The sequence below is a fragment of the Protomyctophum bolini genome, assembly GCF_963924005.1.
Source record: "Protomyctophum bolini genome assembly, chromosome: 21".
Classification (NCBI taxonomy): domain Eukaryota; kingdom Metazoa; phylum Chordata; class Actinopteri; order Myctophiformes; family Myctophidae; genus Protomyctophum; species Protomyctophum bolini.
Genome location: NC_137882.1, coordinates 10,144,144 through 10,165,687, shown reverse-complemented (window position 1 = coordinate 10,165,687; position 21,544 = coordinate 10,144,144). Strand labels below are relative to the sequence as shown.

At 44.6% G+C, this 21,544-nt stretch overlaps 1 protein-coding gene across 1 annotated transcript in view; it reads right to left on the bottom strand.

Annotated features, from left to right (window-relative positions):
• Positions 1–21,544, bottom strand: part of cUnh8orf34 (chromosome Un C8orf34 homolog) — a gene marked incomplete at its 5' end in the record, with an annotated part of 71,562 nt that overhangs the window by 24,735 nt on the left and 25,283 nt on the right. The window contains 2 exons of the mRNA XM_080793461.1: positions 2,430–2,565; positions 17,884–18,050. Of these exons, the coding sequence (XP_080649587.1) occupies positions 2,430–2,565; positions 17,884–18,050 (303 nt within the window). The remainder of the gene's footprint in view (positions 1–2,429; positions 2,566–17,883; positions 18,051–21,544) is intronic.

The following is a 21,544-nucleotide window of genomic DNA, read 5'->3' as shown; positions in this document are numbered from 1 at the left end:
GCACCTCAGCCTCAGGTGTGAATAATGGTACACACACACACACACACACACACACACACACACACACACACACACACACACACACACACACACAGTAGCCTACGGCGGCACTGCTGTAAATTAATAAACACCCTCTGAGGAGGAACAGAGTGTTGTCGCCTTCACGCCGTGGGTGTGAAAGTGAGCGTCACCTTTTCCTCAGCTCTGGGTCGTATATACGTATAATGCTAACTAATGTGTCGCAGTCCTATTGAATATAGTGGGTAGCTAAAAAGGAGCAAGAGTTAGAGAACACAATTTAGCCACAGCGAACGCTCACATGCAAGCAAGCGAATGGGGTTTGGAAAATAGAGGTGACAGGTACTGTATGTGAGGAATGCTTCTTCAAAACTGAGGCCGTGTCCACAGGTCCGGACAAGGGGCAAAGCAACCTGCTAGGGCACTACAACCCTTGCGAGTCACGACCACTAGCGGGTGTCATGTACGGAAGGAAAGAAGATCATCCAGATTTGTTGTCTCTCACGAGAGTTGACAATAGGTTCAAGGTTCAAGGTTCTTTATTTATTTGTCTCCCGAGGAAGAAATACTGGTTGTGAACACTTGAGTCTCGTTCTACCACTCAACAGGGACCGTGCAACACCTTTGAGCTTCAAACCTTGGCTCGCAAAGAGACAAACAAAAGAGAACTGGGGTGCAAGGTCACATCTGTACAGTAGTGCTGTACTCTGTACATAATGTGGAACACACTGGGAAGCAACTGTGCCTCATATTCCAGTCTTCTGAGGAGCGACAGATTTAAAGGTCGGCCCCAGCGAGGGACAGGTTTGATAGGTGTTTCTGGGAATTCCATCGGGTGGAGTGTTAAAGCGCTGCCCCTCGCCATACAACTTCTTGACCTCTGCCTTTACTGCCTGTCTACCTCACTGCTTGTTTTTGTGAGTGGGCATAGTGGGCACATTTAAGTATGTGCATGCATGTCGGTGTGTGCACTGCATGCTGCTCGAGCATGTGTTAATGTGCCTGCATGCTTTCTTGTGTAATTTGTACACGTGCGTGCATGGTTGTGTCCCTGCATGCGTGCATGAATTTGTTTTTGTGCAACTCCTAATTTGAAATTTCCGTGCCTCTGGAATAAGCACACAGGCATTCCATGTGTCCATCGCTATTCCAGTTTAGAGATCTGTTTATGGCCCTTCCACTCACCAAACATCAGTATGAAAAGCCCAGGGTTTCTTCACCAGTAAAACTTGGGGAGGATTTGGTGGTCAGGTTAAAGAGAACAGAAAAGGAATTTGGCTGGAACCATTGAAAGAGAGAGAGGGAGAGGAGGGGCGGGGGAGAAAAGGGTAGAACAGATGTCTGACGTTCAGTCAAGAGACACACATGTCGAGCCAAGACCAGCTCCAGCTCCAGCTCCAGATACAGACGGGGGTTTACAGTGTCACTGATACAACCAGGGATAAGGCACAGTTTTATACACTATTAATCATCCAGTTTTGAGACATCCTACTGATGAAAACATTCACTGTCCTGCAAAACCACAGCAACCATCTAAGTTTGATGTGCATAGGAGCACACCGTACCAATAACCAACGTGAATGAGTTAAACAAAGAAGTTCCAAACATGGTGCAAATGGGAGGAGGGCATGCAGGCAGACGTGTGCCTGGCGTCTCGCAGGGCTGATACCGATTTCTATCTGCTCCTGGCATCTTAGCCGAGCTTCTGCCCATGCCTGCCTTACGGTATCGCCTCTGACACCGAGAAATCTGAGCACTGCATCGTTGCTGCAGATCAGGGGAACAGGAAACGTGTCGGAAGAGAAAAGGAGCGATAAAGGAAGAGAAAGAAGAGGGTGATAACAGGGACAGGTATCTGCACGAGGGGCCGCTCCGTGAAAACAAACAACGCTGGAATGCACTTGAGATACGATACAATTCTGTGCTCGCCATCTTAAGGTATGTGCTTTGCTGATGAGCGTGGAGGATACCAAGGCAGAGAGAGAAAGGAGAGTGACCTGGAGGGCGGGGCGGACTAAAGGGACAGTGATAACTACCAGTAGAAAATGTATTGAAGTTATTGCGTTATTGACATTTTGGAGCTACAGTGTGCAAACTTCCCTTCCTTTCCTGCAATGTACGTATTGTTGTTCAGCAAGTTTCTATTGGGATGTGCGTGCTTCTCTTTGGACTCTATATACAGTGATGACTACCACTCCCTCGCCAACCTTTGTTTGGGTTTAATTTGAATTCCTTTCATTGTAAGCATACATACAACATAAGCCTGATAAACGATACTGTGGCAGCCGATTGCCTCCGGCACGCATGCTGACACTGTGCAGTTCTCCCTGAACATTTCTTCCAGACTCAGGGCAAAACAAGGTGTTAGGGAGCGCTTGGCAGGACAATTGACAGGTGGCATCAGCATTTACCTTGCACACCTGGAGCAGATGTTGAGCGTAACTCTGGCCTGTGGCTCGGCCTGATAGGAGCTGCGTCCCTGGCTGAACTTACTGCCGGATGGGGCCAAACCCGTCACGCCTTCCATCCGCAGGTCGTCCAGGTCCTCTGGAAGACAAAGAGAGAAATGGGGGGGTAGTGGTTAGACGGTCATTAATCATACTCGGCCTCACGCCTTGGCAATATGATGATGGGCCCTTCAGAGCCAAGATAGCAAGAAATGACATCGCACTGTATGAATAAACAAACAACACGCAAACAACTGCTGCTGTTGCTCCTGCACACGCAACCCCACCAGTCCCGAAGGTCCCCGGTCCAAACTGACCCCGCCCGCTCGCTCCAAAGCGAAGTCAATAATTGAAATGGAAAGAGGAAAAATTGACTGAATTCTCTGAGCTTCGACTAAACACAACTGTTTGTCATCAGGAGAGCGTATCAGAAGGACGATGACAGCTTCACGTCACGTGACACGCGGTGAAAGGAAGGCGAAGCTAACAAGCTGGGAAAGAGATGAAGAACAACAAAGACAATGAGGAAATAGGAGCGGAGAGAGAGAGAGAGAACGATGGAGGGATGGATAGCTGATGGATTCGTCTGATCTCTCCCTGTGTCCCGGCGAGGACAGCTTCTTACCCAGAATACTGTACACACACACACACACACACACACACACACACACTTTTCCTTTCCCTCTGTCTCCCTAAAGAGGTCCATATGTACCAGACGTGCTCTCACTCTCTCTCTTACTTTGTCTCCATACACACACACACATGCACACAACACCACACGTGCATGCACATGCACATTCACACTCAAAGGCCAACGTTACTGCTAACAGGTGCAAAGAGTTGACCTGACGGATAGCCCGGTATCACCGGTACTTTCTCTCTCTTGAATCTAATTTAACTCGAACTTTCTTTTCTCATTTGCTCCGTCCATATCTACAGCACATACTTTATCTCGGTCGCTTCTCTGCATGGTCTGCTTTAAAATACAGCTGTTCTGCAGTGATGGATGAAATGCTCTCCGCATGCAATATTTCTTCAAGGTTCAATGTATGGCCCCGGTCCAACGCTAAACAGGACTCCTCACTCAGCTATCGTTATTGTACAACTCCAATAAAGATTTCAGCTCGGTCGGCACGTTTGTCCAACAGAGACACGACAACAGCGAGACGCCAAACAGAATGCCGGACGCATGTCCGTACCAAGGGACCACATGGGTTTTATGGGAGAAAGGCACTGAAAGTAGAACGCTATGAGGTCAGTGTTCTGAGCGGGAACGGTTTGTTAAATATAGTTTGAGGATCAAAGAAGAGAGAGTCTGAATGAGCCAGGCGGTGCTGGTTTTGAGAACATCCTCGAGAGATAAAACATATTGCAATGTTTTACATGTTAAGAGGATGAATAGTGAGTGGGTGTCTGGTCTCTCTCACTTGGTTAAGTGAGGCGGTCGAGCTGTTAAAAAATCACGTTTGAATCACGTCTGCAGAACATTCTGAGCCGTCCGGTGCAGCAGAACAACATTTTGTCCTATTCGCCTCTCACCACAACGAAGGAATGCATGATCTTTGCCAAAGCGACCCCAAAGTCGGGGTCGCTTTCAGGACAAGGATTCTCACAACTTTCTGTCATTGTTTCTGTACAGTACAGTGTGTGTACGTGTGTGTGTACATGTGTGTGTACGTGTGTGTGCGTGTGTGTGTGTGTGTGTGTGTGTGTGTGTATATATGCAGACACACACATCTGTATAAACTATGTGTACAGAACATACAGTACACACACATACCTGTGTGTACAGTATGTACCTAGTCACATGAAACCAACAGTGATACTTTTCTCCTCCATATCCCATTACCAGCCCCCTTGTTTGGTGGAGAAAAAAACAGGCCTCACACCTTGAAAGAAGAGAACGTGTGACTAATCACCGAGATTAGAAAAGAGACAGTCGTTCACGGAGAACTCCATCTATCAGAGTGGCACCGAGCCAGTCACTCTCACCTGTTTCTCCCCGTCCTGTGGGTATTACGGGGAATCATTTTGGTGATGGGAGACACACACAGAGCCGTCCTGCCAGCTCCAGAGATTGCAATGATTCAAGCCAAGTCACTGATGCGTGACTGAAACACATGCCACTGCTTAGCATTATAGCTGTTCAGGATAATTGATTCTTAGCTCAGTTTTTCCACGACCTATTAATAAAACCACCAAGCACAGTGCACCATATATGTGCTCGCTGCGTCTACGCCGAGTGTAGACGCGAGCACAGATGCATAAAGTGAGGTCACGGCGTTCTCACGTTGGATACGACCGGTGACATCGATCATTAGGCGCGCGCACGATAGCCTGGGCTTGGCAGCGTGGTCTGAGCATTGTTTTGGTGTGTGTGTGTGTGTGTGTGTGTGTGTGTGTCAGTGTGTGTGTGTGTGTGTGTGTGTGTGTGTGTGTCAGTGTGTGTGTGTGTGTGTGTGTGTGTGTGTGTGTGTGTGTGTGTGTGTGTGTGAGTGTGTGTGTGTGTGTGTGTGTGTGTGTGTGGAGCAGGACAGTTACGTTCCAGTAATACCCTTAAGCATGGTGATATTAAATGTCCCATTCATCATGGTATACTGGGGAATGGGTGGGGAGGGTGGGGTTGGAGAGGGCCACGGGCCATTTGGGCAATTTGCCGGCCGTGGGAACAGCTCCAGTTCAGTTCAATCACCTTTTTCCTCTTCCGCACTCGCTCTTCCCTTCCGACACATTTTGCGTTCTTAGGCCACAGCTAATGTGGCATGCCAGTTTTTCTTTGGGTGATAGCCTGAGATACAAATCGTTACTTGACACCCGGGAGGTTTTGTCCAAAAAATGATGAATAAATAAAAAGGAAGACATCGCCCAGTTGTGACCCAGCGAGAAGAACAGGACCTCAGCGTACATAGCTGCCTGTCACCTCAGCTCCTCTCTTTGTTTTCGCTTCTCCCCCAGATTTCCCAGGTTTCTCAGGTTGGGACACTAAAATGGAGATGGAGAGGGGGGGGGGCCCCCCCCCCTCTCCATCTCCAGAGAGAGAGAGAGAGAGAGAGAGAGAGAAAGAGAGAGAGAGTGAGAGAAAGAGAGAGAAAGGAGTAAGAGCTAATCTCAGATACACGCAGGTCACTGGGGTAAACAAGGGTCTTTGTGGTTGAAACTTTCCTGTGTCAAAAGGGGACATTATGGCTGTCCCAAGCATTCAGCAAAGCATGACGGCATGGCGTGCTACAGAGCCAGTTCCACCCTAACTACAGCATCAGTGGTGTTAAGCCGCTGTGGGGAGGCTGATTTTGGCTGGAAGAAGTGAGTAAAATAGAGGAGTATTTTGGCCGATAACATCAACTGTGAACTCTTACAGCCACGGAGCTGCCAACAGGAAGGGGAGAGGAACTGAATGAGCTCATCTCAAAAGTGCTGTGTCCACCCTAAAGCGAGACCAAGTCAGGACTGAGTCTGAGACCATAGGTCAAGTCAATACTGGGACCATAGGGGGCGAGACCAAGTCAATACTGGCACCATAGGGGACGAGACTGAAGGTCGAGACTGAGTCAATACTGGGGCCGAGTCAAGACCAAATCAAGGCCAATGGGAATAGACAAGATCGAGTCAAGGCCAAGACCAAGGAGGGAGCGCAGGACTGAGCCAAGACCAAATTATTACATTTTACAAAAGGAAAGAATATATGTTTAAGTAAAATTTTAATACCGGTAGATGCATATACTATCACTGGAGTTCTATTTAAATTACTTTGTAAAAGATCTTACTCACTGATACTGACAATGAGAAAACTGGGCCTGCTACATATGATGGTCTGTATTGAAAATAATGTGTTAATAAATTACACCGGTATGGAAATTGGAGGATGTTTTTTAAATAAGCAAAATATTGTAAATTCTACCCCAGATTTGAACCAAGTGCTGAAATGTTTACCATTGAGCTAATAGAGCCTACCGGCTTGCTCAGGGGATAAATTGAATCTGGACCATAAGGTCAAAATTTGTGTCAGATCTTGCGTCAAGTTATATTGTATTAACATACTCTACCAAGATTGGAAAAATTTAAAATGTATTCATTTAAAAGAATGTTACATAGTGCCACTTTAACTATGAGTAATTAAGTAATTAGTATTACTGCAGGCGAGACCAAGACGAGGCCGAAACAGGAACCGGAAATAATACAGCCCTACATCCCAATTAACATCACCAGTGTGTGTGTGTGTGTGTGTGTGTGTGTGTGTGTGTGTGTGTGTGTGTGTGTGTGTGTGTGTGTGTGTGCATTTTCATGCATGGATGATTAGATTTTTATATGGGCTTAAATCTCCATTTCGTTCGCCATGTGCCATGAAGTGCTGCGGTGCCAGACATGGACTTTAAAAGTGGGCGCAGTCCTTCATCTGTTCAACAGCAGCTCTGAACTTCAGCCATGACATCCCTCCTCTGTGCAGACCAATTAATCCCATTACTCCAACACTGCTACTGGGGAGAGAGAGAGAGAGAGAGAGAGAGAGAGAGAGAGAGAGAGATCTAGAGGGGGTGACAGATCTCGATGTCAACACCACATTGTCTCCACTGGTAGAGTATGCTAACAAGTGTTGAAGTACTCGTCATTCAAGTGAAGGGATATAGTATTCAGGATGCAACGCAAAGAAACCACTTAGACTGAGCGAGACCTTCCTTGGGTTCTTAATTGGACCACATGCGTAAATTAACTTTACACGGTCCCTTTATGAATTCTCCTCTCGATCTTCGTTAAAGCAGTAAATGAGGGAGGGACGGAGGGAGCTTGGCCAAACACATAATGTCTAAATTGCGTAGCCTACTCCCTTCATGTTCACAAGGCGGTCCAGTGAGCGTCCACAGCCCCCAGCCTCTCACACAATACCACTGTGATACGTTTACGGCGGGTCTCCCCCCTGAGAACCGGTTTGCCCTGTGACAGCCGCAGCCGGCCCGGGCCGCTGTCTAGACACAACAAACGTCTGTCTACACCCTCCCGTTTGTCAGCTCCGAACATTTCCACTCCCCGGGTGCTGGGGCAGCCATGCATGCACCCCATGTCGAACGACGAGACGCGGCAGATAAATAAAAATGGGCCTTCACTGGGAGGGAGGGAAATGGAAACTATTCGAGCGATGCAATCCCAACAAAGGGGCTGAGCAGAGAGGAATTCCGTGCCACAATCACTCACACCAAAGCCAGAGCAGCGTGGGGAAGAGACGAGTGCACAGAGCAAGTGTTTGTGTGCTTGAGTATCTTTTTCCGAGTTTCCATGTAATTTAATGTCGTTTAGATAGAGACCGACTGACTGGCTCTCTCCGGGCTGCTCTCCGACGCGCTAAAACAAGAGCTTAAGTCATAATTAGCGCATTCATCTCACAAATAACATAATATACCCCTTCCCAGATGACACGTTGACAGATGAATAGTGTGGAAACATCTAACGCAGCACCTACAGTAAAGTACCACACTTGGAAAGGGCTGGGCGGGTGGGCACGAACACACGCACACGCACACACACACACACACACACACACACACACACACACACACACACACACACACACACACACACACACACACACACACACACACACACACACACGATGTGACATGAAATCCCAGTAATTTCCCAGAGTGCAGTGAGTGACAAGTCTATCATAAGTGAAATAATTGAATTTCCAACCTTTCATGAATCATATATAAGGACCAGGCGAGCTGCGGCTTGGTGTATGGGAGGTCATTCTAAAACAAGCTGCACTGGGCTCTAATTAATGGACTGTAAGTGACAGTTCTTAGCTCTCCTTGTACTGGCAAGGCGGGCTGCTGTCACACACAGACGACACGTACGCAGGCGCACGCGCATGAGCGACACGCCCAGATGTGACACATAGGCGCCCACATGTGCGAGCAACATACTCAGACGACGTATAGACGTAAAAAAACAGTATGATGCAGCGCGTGCTGGAGACGATACCCGCAGCATGCTCCGTGCAGACCCCACACCCACGCCGCCCTCACACGTACAAGCAAAGCATTTGTGTTTGATTAGGGCCTGGATCACAAGGCCTCTACGCGGCGGCGGTTAGTCTTCACGCAGACATCTTTGATGTGAGTGGGGGCAGAGACGCATTTGTTTGGCTTTGTAATAAAAACAATATTCCAACTTACATTTCATAATTATGTCTCAGCTTTCAAGAGCACCCTACCCCCCCCCCCCCCCCCCCTCCCCCTCCACGTCAACTCACCCCACACCCCTTGTCCCAGAAAAATGCCTGTCAGGTTCCAAAACCTCACATCTCGAGCGCTGTGGTAAAAAAAACAAAAAAGCAAAAAGCAAAAGGGAAAAAAAATAAACACTGATCAGAATCAGATGGAGAAGATCACAGCTCCAAGGCCCGTGGAAAAGTCTTATCACAGACATCGGTGCAAGCCTCCTTTTAACTCACTTTCTAACCACAAAATATACTGCGAGATCATGCTGCGGCTGCAGACAAGGCAGTGCATGACGATGCCAGCCGCTATGGCTGGATTACATGACAATCGAGCTGTTCTGCCGTCTCGGGTTCAGATTAATTTCATTGTAGGCGTCGTCTTTAAACCTGCACTCGAGTGATGCTTAAAGCTATGAACTTGATCCCTGAAAGGGGACCATGTATTACAGTGCACAGTACAGAGCATGCAAACACAGGCATCTGCTACAGTTACAAGGCTGCCATCTGCAGTCCAAAAATAGAAACAAATAATTAATTAAGTTAATTAATATTAATCTATTTACTTAGATGAATATTTGCGACCAGGATCAAGAGGAGTGCATGAGTAAGGCGAGGTGAGCTCATGCTCAGAAACAGAAGCACCTACCTTGGAGGTATAGCTTGAACTCTTGAGCTCTTTATGTCTGAGTTGTGGAAGCCATTGTGTTGTCTACTTGTTTATGATAAACACATAGATACAGTATCACACACAGACACACGCACGGCGCCCGCACGCACACGCACACACGCACACGCCCACACACACACACACACACACACACACACACACACACACACACACACACACACACACACACACACACACACACACACACACACACACAGCAATTATTGCATAAAGTCATCAGATCTACAACTCACCCACCCCGAGGAAGCCTGTCTGCTTGTCAGTTGCATCTTAATCTTACAGCTGACAAGATACTAAACTGACTACCTTTGACATACCTAAGTGGTGACTTGATGCTCTCCTTATTGTCGTAAACTCACAAAACTGTCAAACCGCACACTGGGAGAACATAAGATATGGGTGCATTCAACACTGCACAACATTTCTCTGCTGACAGTGCATCTAATCATAAGGTTTGTTATCCTCTAACTGTTCTCTAGTACACTGGTTCCCAAAGTGCCGACCCCAGGGGTCCTTGAGGCAGTTCCAGGGGGTCCCCAGCTAAATGATAGTTTGGAACCCTTTGGACCCTTATGGGTCTGTAACTCTCAGAGTTAAATTAACAATGATTTTACAATATAAATTAGGGTCTCAGAGAAAATGCCATTAAATGGGGGTCCGTAGACTAATGCATGTCAAACTGGGGGTCCTTGAAATTAAATGGGTTGAAAATCACTGCTAGAGCCGTAAGAATCTTCTCTTATGGGGGTCTCTGGCATATATTTTTCAAATGGGGGTCTGCGGGCTAATAAATGCCAATTTGAGGGTCCTTGGCATGAAAAAGTTTGGGAACCACTGCTCTAGAAAGTAGTCTTGGGGTATCTACCATGCATCTCTTACTTCTGGCAAGGCAAACCACAATACATCATCGTTTAGTCCATCCAGACCAGAGCTTCTCAGACCCCCCTAAACCGTACCCCACCCCATCCCACCCCCCAGATATAGCGGTTGGCATCAGTTTGTACTCAACATTAACGACTACAGTCACATCCAGGCAGCGATCACAGCAGTCCACTCGCCTATTGGTGCTGTAATTGCTTCCAGTAACACCGCTGCAATTTGCCTCTCGATTAACTTATCCGTCTGCACCACGGAGACTTTTACGGGTTTCGTAATGGGAGTCGCTTGTCTTTTACTGGGGACATTCCTCTCTCACCATCATAACCTTCAGGAGATGTATACCCGTCCATGCCAAGCCTGTGCTTTATATGAAAGATTTAGTGTGGAAGTACAGTAACTGACATTGACAGTGGTGTTCTCATTCTTCACTATGCCTCCAACCGTCTCCTTCTCTCCTCTTGTTGGGAACAATGCGCTCGTTGCAGCGTTGTTGTTTGTTTACATTGTTGCTGGAGCAACTGTTGTGTCTCTCGGTTGATTTGGGGCGAGGCAGAAGCGGGCAGCAAAGGGGGGGAGGGTCAGGGAGTGCAAGGAAGGTGGGGAGGGGGGGTGCACGCTCGAGGGGGCTTTGCTGGCGTCAGGAATTGCGTGAGGCGTCTGCCAATGTTGGCGAAAGACAAGAGAACAAAGAGACAGGCAGTGCCATTACCGCAGCACTCTGGACAGTAGAACGCACGCGAGGACACGCACGCGTGCGCGCGCACGCATGCACACACACACACACACACACACACACACACACACACACACACACACACACACACACACACACACACACACACACACACACACACACACACACACACACACACACACACACACACACACACACACACACACACACACACACACACACACACACACACAGGTTTCAGCAGCTGCAAACCAAGACGAGCAAAGAGACACAGGCAACCACCAGATCCAGCTACTTGAAATGTTGGTGGACATGAAACAGGGGCAAGTAGATTGGAACATGAGTAGCAGGGATGCTCTACTAAGATGCTCACATTCAGTAATTCATTAGGACAAGACAAGCTGGGAGCCACCACATCAACCAAGCTGGCATGGAGAGAATAAATATCCATCCAATAAAGATGAGTTTCTGTGTCTGATTTTCTGTCTTTAATTTCCAGATCGGAAATGAAGGACACGTGAAGAGAGAAAAGGTTTTAGCAGCGCCTCAACGTCTTGGGGGTTGCGGGCGGGACATGGATACCACTGTCTTGGTCAGGCTTGGTTTGATCGCGGCAGCCATAATGGTCTCATTCAGAGGAACTAAAGAGCTGCACAGAGAACCACACACAGGCATACTAATCCCAGGCAGCAGACACTGCCTTAATCCTGTGTGTATCAGAGATCAGACATAGTTCTATAAAAGCCTCATCGTGGCCCGTCAAACCCCTTCTGTCACTGTGAATCACCTCGAGTGGAGTAAAGGTACACTCATGTCCCCCACTCCTGTTTCAGGACCCCCACCGGGGAGGGGCAATGCACAAAGAAGGCCTGTTAACTCACCCCGGGGTGAGGAGGGGTGGGGGGGGGGTCTGATGGATGTGTCACACTCTCAGTATCTCTGTTACCCCTCGCTGTGGGTTCTGTATGAATGTGATAGATGGGACTCGCAATCTAGGAGCCAGTGCACTCTCATTGCATTTTGATCTCGGCAGTAAAGACTGACAGCGCTGTCATGCTGTAGTCCTCTCTTAACAAACCAAACTCTAGTGAAGCAACAAGACAAGCAGGCAAGAAACTCTGGTCACTTTGTCTTTCAAGGGAACTCTGCTTTTAAGAAGTTTATGTCATAGAGCTCTGATTTTAGATGGGAGTTACCTAACCAGAATTATTTTTCCCTCTAAAGTAAACACATGTAAACACATTTAACAAAAGGTGGACTGCATTCAATACTTCCACCTAGAAGGACGAGGCCATTAACTTTACTGTGGGAAACTAACTTGTCTCGTTAACCCACCATAAAACAACACTGCAAAGCCAAAAATAAGCTGACTTAGTCGTTTCTTATTTCGGATAGACATAAAAGTGTGGTTTCACTGCCTGACGAAGGCTTGAATCTTGTCATTTTCCACAAGTTTACAGGCGAACGTGAATCATATTTTTTTTAAATGAAGTTTACAACTGTGTACAGTATACGTCAGACTAATGAAAACAACTGGGGGAGTGCGCTGTGCCATCGCTGCTCATCTGATTTTGGAAGCACTCTGAATTAAACAAATCAATCTTATGCACTTATGCACCCAGAATGTTTTTCCTCTATTTGATCTGAAAAAATGATGCCTTGCAGCACTGCTCCTCGTGTGCTTGCATGAATGCAGCCAGGTTTGGAAACCCATTAGCACACAGAATTGATTTGGAGATTCAGTCATTTATTGTTCACAGCCAGCATTTGTATTAGCAGTGGCAGTGATAATGTCATCGGTCACCACAAGCAATGCTTGCTGTGCTGAAAGTATGGCTACTGCTCCTCTCCTGCCCTCCAGTGGACACTTTGCAATACAACATAGTCAACGTTTCTCAACTCTTCTCCTGTGCTCGGCTCTTGTCTTCCTTTCCCACCACTCCTATCATCTCCTCTTGTGGATCAGATGCGTGACTATGATGGCTTGTATGCACAACATGGCACAGTTCTCAGCATCGTTATAGCTCTCATTTAGACAGGGCTGATTTGTTTGCAGAGCAGTAACCAATAAAACAAAGCCAATTAACAGGCATGGTGAGCAAAGCTCTGATTAGCTGACACTAGAGAGGAAAAAGTGGTATGTATGTGGTTTTGAAAAATGTTCATTTGGAATGGCTGCTTTGATCATCAAAACTATAACAATAATAGGAAAGCTGAGACATACTTCTCACACTATAACAATAAGCTATACGTGCGTGCAAGTGTGTGTGTACTGTATGTGTCAACTCTCCGTTGACAGTGGTTTAATCTTGTGCAATGTCTGTAAACACTCACACAAGCCAAACTGAACTTGTTCTCTGAAATGTGCTTTGTTGTGTGTTCACACCACACCCCCACGGCCGGCGAGCCACACACACACACACACACACACACACACACACACACACACACACACACACACACACAGGGGTAGGTGAGTGCAACAGATGGTATACATTGCTGCATCACAAAGATAAGACGGTATTTCAGACATTGGGTCCATCATATAAGACAGTGGAAGGAGTAGGCTATCACTAGAGGCTAACTGCAGAGAACACCTCAGTTGCCTGTCAGACTGTAACTAACCACTAGGGGTCCTCATATTCTCATGCATAGAATATGGAATTTAATCAAATCGGTAATCACACACTCAGGGCTGGATTTTGAAGGTGCGTTTTACCATGTGGTAATACATAAATTGGCCTCGCTCTGCGCACAATCGTATTATGAAAGCCTTATCGTCCCGTGTTGAACGCACACACATATGGAATACGACGTTGCTGAATATTTTAGCATTGTGGGAGTGTCCATATGTTAATTATTTTCGCTTTGCGCAATTTGCTATTAAGCCCCTTGACCTGCGCATAACGATTAGACGTGGGTCTAGGCACCTCATAAACGCAAAAAGAAAATATAAAGCACTGTTTGATTTTACACTTGAGCGGCTCTGGGACGCTGCTGGAGTGTTGCCAAGTCTGTTTATTATAAGCGGCTTCTTTTTCTGTAAAGTTGCTTGTAAATATTGGTAGTTGTGGTTGCTTTTCTTGTTTCTAAAGGTTTCTCCTAATGTTGTTTAAACCAGTGATCCTCACACAGCACATTCCCATGTCAAGGATCCCCAGATGAATGCATTTGCCCAACTAAGGACGGCTAATACAAAAATGTAATTAAAAATTTACTTTTGAAAATAGCAGATCTACCAGCTCACAATTAATCACATTCATTCATTAAAACTATGAACTCTGACTGCAGGGATATATAATGATCATTATAACAATGTGCAAGAAAATATTTAAAAAGATGGAATATTTGTGGACAATCAAAATATGTTTTTTATTTTAATGTGGTGTCATTAAAATTAATCTGGATATAGCAGACTCACTATCTAGAAAATAAAAACATGGCACTTCATTTAAAATAGGTTACAGACCCCTGTTATATGCGCTTATTTTGGGATTATTTTTATAGACCTATTTACTTGTTTCTCTGAGACATGGCAACAGCGTCTTTTTATTGCGTCTTTTTATTAAAATGTTGAGATTAGAAACGGCCATAATTCTTTCATTTCTCAACCTTAAAAAAAAACAAAAACATATCCATAATCCTTGGGAAGTTTGCTTTCATACGCTGTATCACACTCGAGTCAAGTCTTCTTCAATAAAATGCTACGAGCGAAGATCATACCATCACGGGACCATACCGCATCACGGGCATACGCACCAGGCATTCAACTCATTACTCATTTCAAATATAATATAATTATAATTTAAATTAAAATATAATTTTACTGGTGTTTCTCAATAGAAACAACTTATTTTGAGGCATAAAGGTGACAGCATGCAGTGCAATAGGAATATTTAACCCAAATGTGACAAAGTCATATGTCATGTCTTCTATGGTGCCAGCCTGAAGAAATGTAATAATAACGATCCCCAAAGTGCGCATTCCGTATGTGACATCAGCTGACTGGTAAAGAAAATAGTACGGACATGTTGATTGGGTAACTCTCAAACACGCCTTAAACACTCCCATGACTAATTCAAGGCCGTTTTGCGCACTCCACGGGGTGTCGAAAGCGCTTCTTAACATGCTTAAAATTGCAATATGACATACCTCACGCCCCCAGCTCATATTACTGTAATAGGTAAAACGCACCTTCAAAATCTAGCCCTCAGTCTCCTGTTGTGCTGTAATTCAAAATAGGCAATGAACTGTCTCTAATGAGTCTGATTTTTAGATGAGAATTGCACACTGCTTATTGTTTCTGTAAACAGTTTCAGACTTGTACTCTTCTGAAGAGGAAACTATACAACATACAATGTAATCCACTGAATTCAACATAAAGTTCTACCTTTTATATACTACCCCCCCCCCCCCCTTTTTTTTTCTTTTTTTTTTTGTATTTTTTTGAGGGGCCTCCTATATTCAACTAGTGTAGATTTTCATCTTACAAATTCCTAAATTACCATTGAACAATGAATAGAGAATTTCACGTCATAGTGTCTGAGCAAATATGCATAGAGTCTATTTTACGTCGTGATGATGTACGATGATAAGAGCGCCCCGCCTCACTTCACACGGGTATGATTTTTACCAAGCCCATCCATCTACACGGTATCTCTGTGTGCTTCAGGGAGCAGTGCTGTGGCAACCACTCCGTCAGAGTGGAAGTGCTTTTGGCCTCCATCGGCCACAGTGGAGTGAACTGGGACCAGTGAACTGGGACCAGGCCTTGACAGAGACTCACACAAAACCTCACTTCATTACTTCCTCTGAATTACTGCACTGAACCATAGCATGAAAACCACTGGAGGAATGTTGTGCCCAGGAATCAGAGGTATCATTTTAGAGTATAAACACCCAGTTACACAGATGTATCTCATCATTATATGGCACTGCTGTTAAGGGCCACAGCAGAAGCTCAGTCCAGCACGGATACGTGATACTATGAATGCACCAGAATCTATTGCCAAACTTTGACACTCATCACATCATCAGTTTTACTTTCAATACAGACAAAACCTATTGTAGCACTATGCAGACCACGCAATTGCGTGGAGCCTCGAGGTAGGGCGGCCCCACCACTCGCCTGCCGTCCGCTGCATCACCGCCTACCCTGCTTCAGCTTTGCTGGGAGCCCCCAGATTGTTTTTGTTTTTTATTATAATCTTTATCCCACAATTTTGCAATCCATTTTTTTTTCACCCAGTGTCAATTATCTAATGTAATCCTGGGCGCTACACTTCCTCTGCCAACCTGGGCGGGGGGGGGCAGTGGACTGAACTCATGCTTCCTTCTATGCATGAGGAGTCCAAGCTGCTTCTTTTCACCTGACAGGGGAGAGTTTCCCCGGCCGGACATAGCTTGTGGAAGGAACACATCGTTATTCCGACCAGTTCCTTTCCCCTCCATCAGGCGCCCCGGTTGGCCAGGGGGAGGTAGTTTAGAGACCAGGATTACTGCATGTTTTTTGTGAGGGTACCTACCCCAGATTTTTAAATCCGTCACTGCTTAGCCCACGGCCATGCCGATCTAGTTTAGCATTTGTTTTCATAGGAATAATAGTCACACAGCACTGGAGGAGACTATGCACACTTAGGATCATTCGTTATTGACGGACGATATTGAACTTTAGTTATAAAAAAAAACCACATTCACTCATCTGCAATGCTCTGTGATTTAGATGGAGGCTGCAGGCTATATGGTATGCTGCAATATGAGATAAATTGCATCACTGTTTTGTGTGCGTGCATATATACAGTATCTGTGCGTATTATGCGTATATGTGTATATGCAAAAATCACGTCCTTCTCACGCATTAGGACATACTAACAACGTGTGACGGAGCGTGATTTTTCCATTACTTTTTTCATTTATATTATATATATTTTTTATATATTTATTTGAAAGTAAAATATCCCTTTCATATACGGTAGAGTGAGTCAGAAGGTAGACAGAAAGGAACAGAGTCACAGAGAGTCACAGGGAGAGTGCGTTTGTGTGTGTGTGTGTGTGTGTGTGTGTGTGTGTGTGTGTGTGTGTGTGTGTGTGTGTTTGTGTACACATCAAAGCACATTTCAGGGAACAAATTCAATTTGGCTTGAGACAAGACACCCTTGTGTCTTCACAGACAAGATGACGAGCATCGACAGACACTCCACAGAATAATCCCCACTTAAAAAAAACAAATCAAAACAAAGCAAAACAAAAAAACAATCAACCCACCTCTCTGCTCCGAGACCACTACCATTCTGTTCTAAGTCAGCGCCAGTGGTGCCAGGTCTACTTATTATAAGCGAGTTTGGCCTTGTTTTTCTGTAAAGTAGCTTGTGGTTTGATTGACTGATTGAATACTTCATTAACAGTTTGCAAAATAGTACAGTGGTACAATTTCCATATACAATAATGCTAAAAGTAATAGTATAACACTAAAAATGGGCTTGTTTCCATTGTGGTCCACAGTGTATAGTTGCTTATAGTTAAACCTGTCACATTCTGTCTCTCCCTCAGTCTGTGACTCCACACTGGCCACTCCCATATTCCATATGCTTACAATTTTGTATTCAAGACCACGCTGATCGCATGCGTTTTCATATTTGCAAGAAATCCCCAAATAATTATTGTTACCAGCTATGATAGTTGAAATTGCGTAATGGCTATGAACAGCACACGGCTGACAGAGAGAAAGATACTGTAGAGTGTGTGTGTGTGTGTGTGTGTGTGTGTGTGTGTGTGTGTGACACGTGTGTGAGTGTGTGTGTGTGTGTGTGTGTGCGTGAGAGAGAGAGAAAGAAAGAGAGAGAGACTATGGAACACACAGTGTATATATAGTGTATATATATTGTGTATACAGTGTATATATTGTATCGCGTACACATGCATAATTATGAATGTTTGCTGACATTACCCAATAGTTCCATGGCATCGTCCTCATCCTCAATCTCTTCCTCTGTGACAGAGAGGGCAGGGCTGTTGAGCGAGTCGAAGGAGTCCTGGGACAACATGGCTGCCAGGAGCTTCTTGTGATGTTGCTGCTGTTCCTTAAGGCCTTTGCTCTTGGTCTCCATCTTCAGGCTGGGAGGACACAGGAAGTAAAGTGTGGCTTAACCCATTCTGACCTGAGATCAGATTCTAAAAATGTCTTCTACATCCTGACAGTTTTCTGAAAAAGCTATGTTTCTATGTCAGTCCTCTGTGGATAGATCTGAACACTGAAAAAGTCAAGGATGTAGAGTTAAAAACAAACTTTCATGACGTATAAACGTATACATTAAAGTTAGTTTTAACTCTACATCCTCACCTCCACTCTTTTGAGTGCTCGGATGCTTCTTTTTAAGCCTTCTTTTTAAGCCAATTTATTTTGCAATTTTTTTTTCATTCCAGTTCAGTATACTTTTTAGACTTTCTTATCTCCTTCGGGCATCTAGTTGGCCTCTTTGTTGTATTTATTCACGTCTCTGACATTTAGCTGCCAATGACAGAGGCGATTTCAAGCGAATAGAAAGTCTGTCACTTGCTGGAACAAAAGCATGCTAAGATATCAGCCACAGTGGTGCATCATTAAAGAAATAAAAACATAAATCTAGTTCTGAAAATAAATAAATGTTTCCTGCTGATAACATCACAGGCAGATATTACTTCAAGCTATGCGCAGTCTGCCTTTGAGAGACAAGTATTGTCAGAATTCCTACCTTCCTCCATTATAGTGAGCATGTTTTAAGGATCAATATATCAAGACACATGTAGAGATATTCACATGGAGGTAAGGTTGAAATAAGTTCCCTTTCAATAAAAACATTAAAATAGAAAAAACAGGAATTGTACAGTCAAGGGTTTTTCAAACCTCATACAAAGCTAGATTGATCACGTATCATGGCTTCTTATCCAGAAATGTACATGCTAACAATGTGTCAGATGTGGCCAATTCAGAATATCCCTTTGTGCTCAATTATGCGGCCTAAATGTTAATGTATGTTCTTATTAAACATTTCCCAGTTGTGATACCATAAAGCATTCGCATCTGGAATATGTTGACAATGACTGGCTTGTGAGACTCTTCTAATCCACAGTGGTATGTTTGGAGCCAGCAGGCAGTTGGCCAGCTGAAATAGCACTCTTTTCACAATAGCAGCTCCTTCCCTGTGAGACTATTATGTTCCCCTCGTGTCCGCATCTCTCAGGCTGTTTCTTAGCAGGCTATGTACAAAGTGTCCACACACTTCCTCTTCCTACGACCATGCCTAGCAACATAACATCCATTTGGTAACCATTCCTCGGTTGTTGGACAAAATGACAAACAGTGCAATCATTTGAGGACCCACACAGGTGTAGTACCTGTGTACCGTCCTGGAAATAATTGGTTGTAAAGAGATAATAAAAAGGTTAATTGCTGTCGAGGCTGAGCACCAAGCCATAGAGCTACTGCACATGTACGGTTAGCCTCCCACCATCTGCACTACAATTATTCAAAGTATGTGTAGGTAAAAGGAAGCTTCTGCATGTAGGACAGAATAATGCTTATAAAAGATAGAGAGGTTTGATTAGCAGGACATTTTAAATACAACCCCTGGAGTTGTTTGTCAGCAGGGGACGAATGATCAAAAACAAGCTGGTACTGTATGTATTTAAAGCAGCAAAACGTGCACAAAACAGGAAAAGAGGCGTTTTTGGGATCTTTAAATCGATTGATGTATATCCAAGCCAGAGGCTATGGTTGCACACGGCAGTTGATATTTAGATTTTAAAACAAGACTTGCACTGCTCAAGGCAGTATAGTATAAAACAGACAGAAAAGCAATAATCTGCCAGAGTATGGTAAATGCATTCACCGTGTTTGTATATTGTGTGCAGCCATTATGCTAATATTCCCACAGTGACAGTATAGTAGTTAGTAGTTACAGTACATACAGTATAGTAATGGCATGTTTTCCACAGGATATACTGTAAGAAAGGAGAGGTTGAAGACACAGTGATCTTAAGTGTTCCAAAACTGCAAAGAAAATCACCAAACTGCAAGGGGGGGCATATTTTAAATGCAATTTGTTTGCAACTTTGCAATTCACCCTTTGTCAGCCTTCCCAGCTCAGCCAGGGCAAAGTGACACAACTTTGCAATTCACCATTTTCAATTTTGCAATTTTTTTGCAATTTTGCAAACCTTTTGCAACCTGGCACATATCTCCCAGGGTTGTAAATAAATTGAAATACTTGTGAAAAGTTTTCAGTTCTATTTTCTCAAACTAAATAGATAAGCAGTGCTTAGTGCTTGTTAAGGGAGTCAATTATAATTATGCTTTGATTAAGATCAAAAGAGAAACTGTGATTTTCTTTTTTATAATGACACTTTCAAAGAGCTTGTTGGTGCTTTGCGCTCCTGTGTCTTTCTTGAGTACACATACAGTATGTTAATGTGGGACGTCCTCGTGACTGGTGCCCGTGTGTTGGTTGCCTAACTTTCCTTTGAGAATATGTTCGTCTCTGTGCTGCTCATCGTCTGCACCAATGTCAGACGTATAGTTGATAAACTATGATGTAAAAAATGGCCATCACAAATGGCCATTTGGGCATGGCCGTTTTTAGCCCAATGAGTGTTGTTAAAGACCTAGTTAATATTATGCCAATTATGAAAAATGCTCAACATATCACCCCTGTCCTTGCCTCTCTCCACTGGTTGCCGGTCTGGTTCAGGATTCAATTCAAAACCCTTCTCTTCACATACAAAGCACTAAACGGACTGGCCCCCTCCTACATCTCTGACCTCCTATCATATTCCTCCTCCATCAGGAACCTCAGGTCAGCAGACAGACGACTCCTAGAAGTCCCAGCGACAAGGAAGAGGCTCAGGGGCGACCGAGCCTTTGCTGTCGCAGCCCCTATACTTTGGAAGAGCATTCCTCTCGCTGTCAGATCTGCCCCCTCCACTGAGAGTTTAATGTCTAGGCTCAAAATGTTCCTCTACTCTCAAGCCTTCCAGTCCCCTTAATACTCTTGCACGTTATACTACTCTTGCACTTTATACATAGGATATAACCTCTGCATAACATCATTCTTTACTTGATTAATCAATAAGACAATTTTTTTTTTTTATTGAAACAAGATTTTCTTTGAGTGATTCATTTATTTTATTAATATTTATTCTCATAATATGTGTGACTAACTACTACACCACAAGACTTACATTATGTGGTGCAGGCCTATTGTATAAAAGTATGTAAGTATTTTCTGTTGGTCGAGTTTGATGAGGTTTAGACAGAGTATGGATACTGTATCACACTCAGAGCCTGCTGTGGGATTCATTAGCCAGGAAATGCAATTAAGATGGTATAAATTATATATAAAATGAGCCAAGTTTAATCAGAGGAACAACTGTGAGATGAGAGGTTTAATTTTGGGACACTGCACCATCCAACCAATCGCTCACACGCATGCACACAAACACAGAGCTCCAAATACCCACACATTTCCTATCTCCCAACTAAGGGTCCTCACTAGACTAACCTAACAAGATTAAGCCTCTGTATAGCCCCGTGTGGCTCATTTATGCTTTATATCCCATCCTCCTAGAATTAG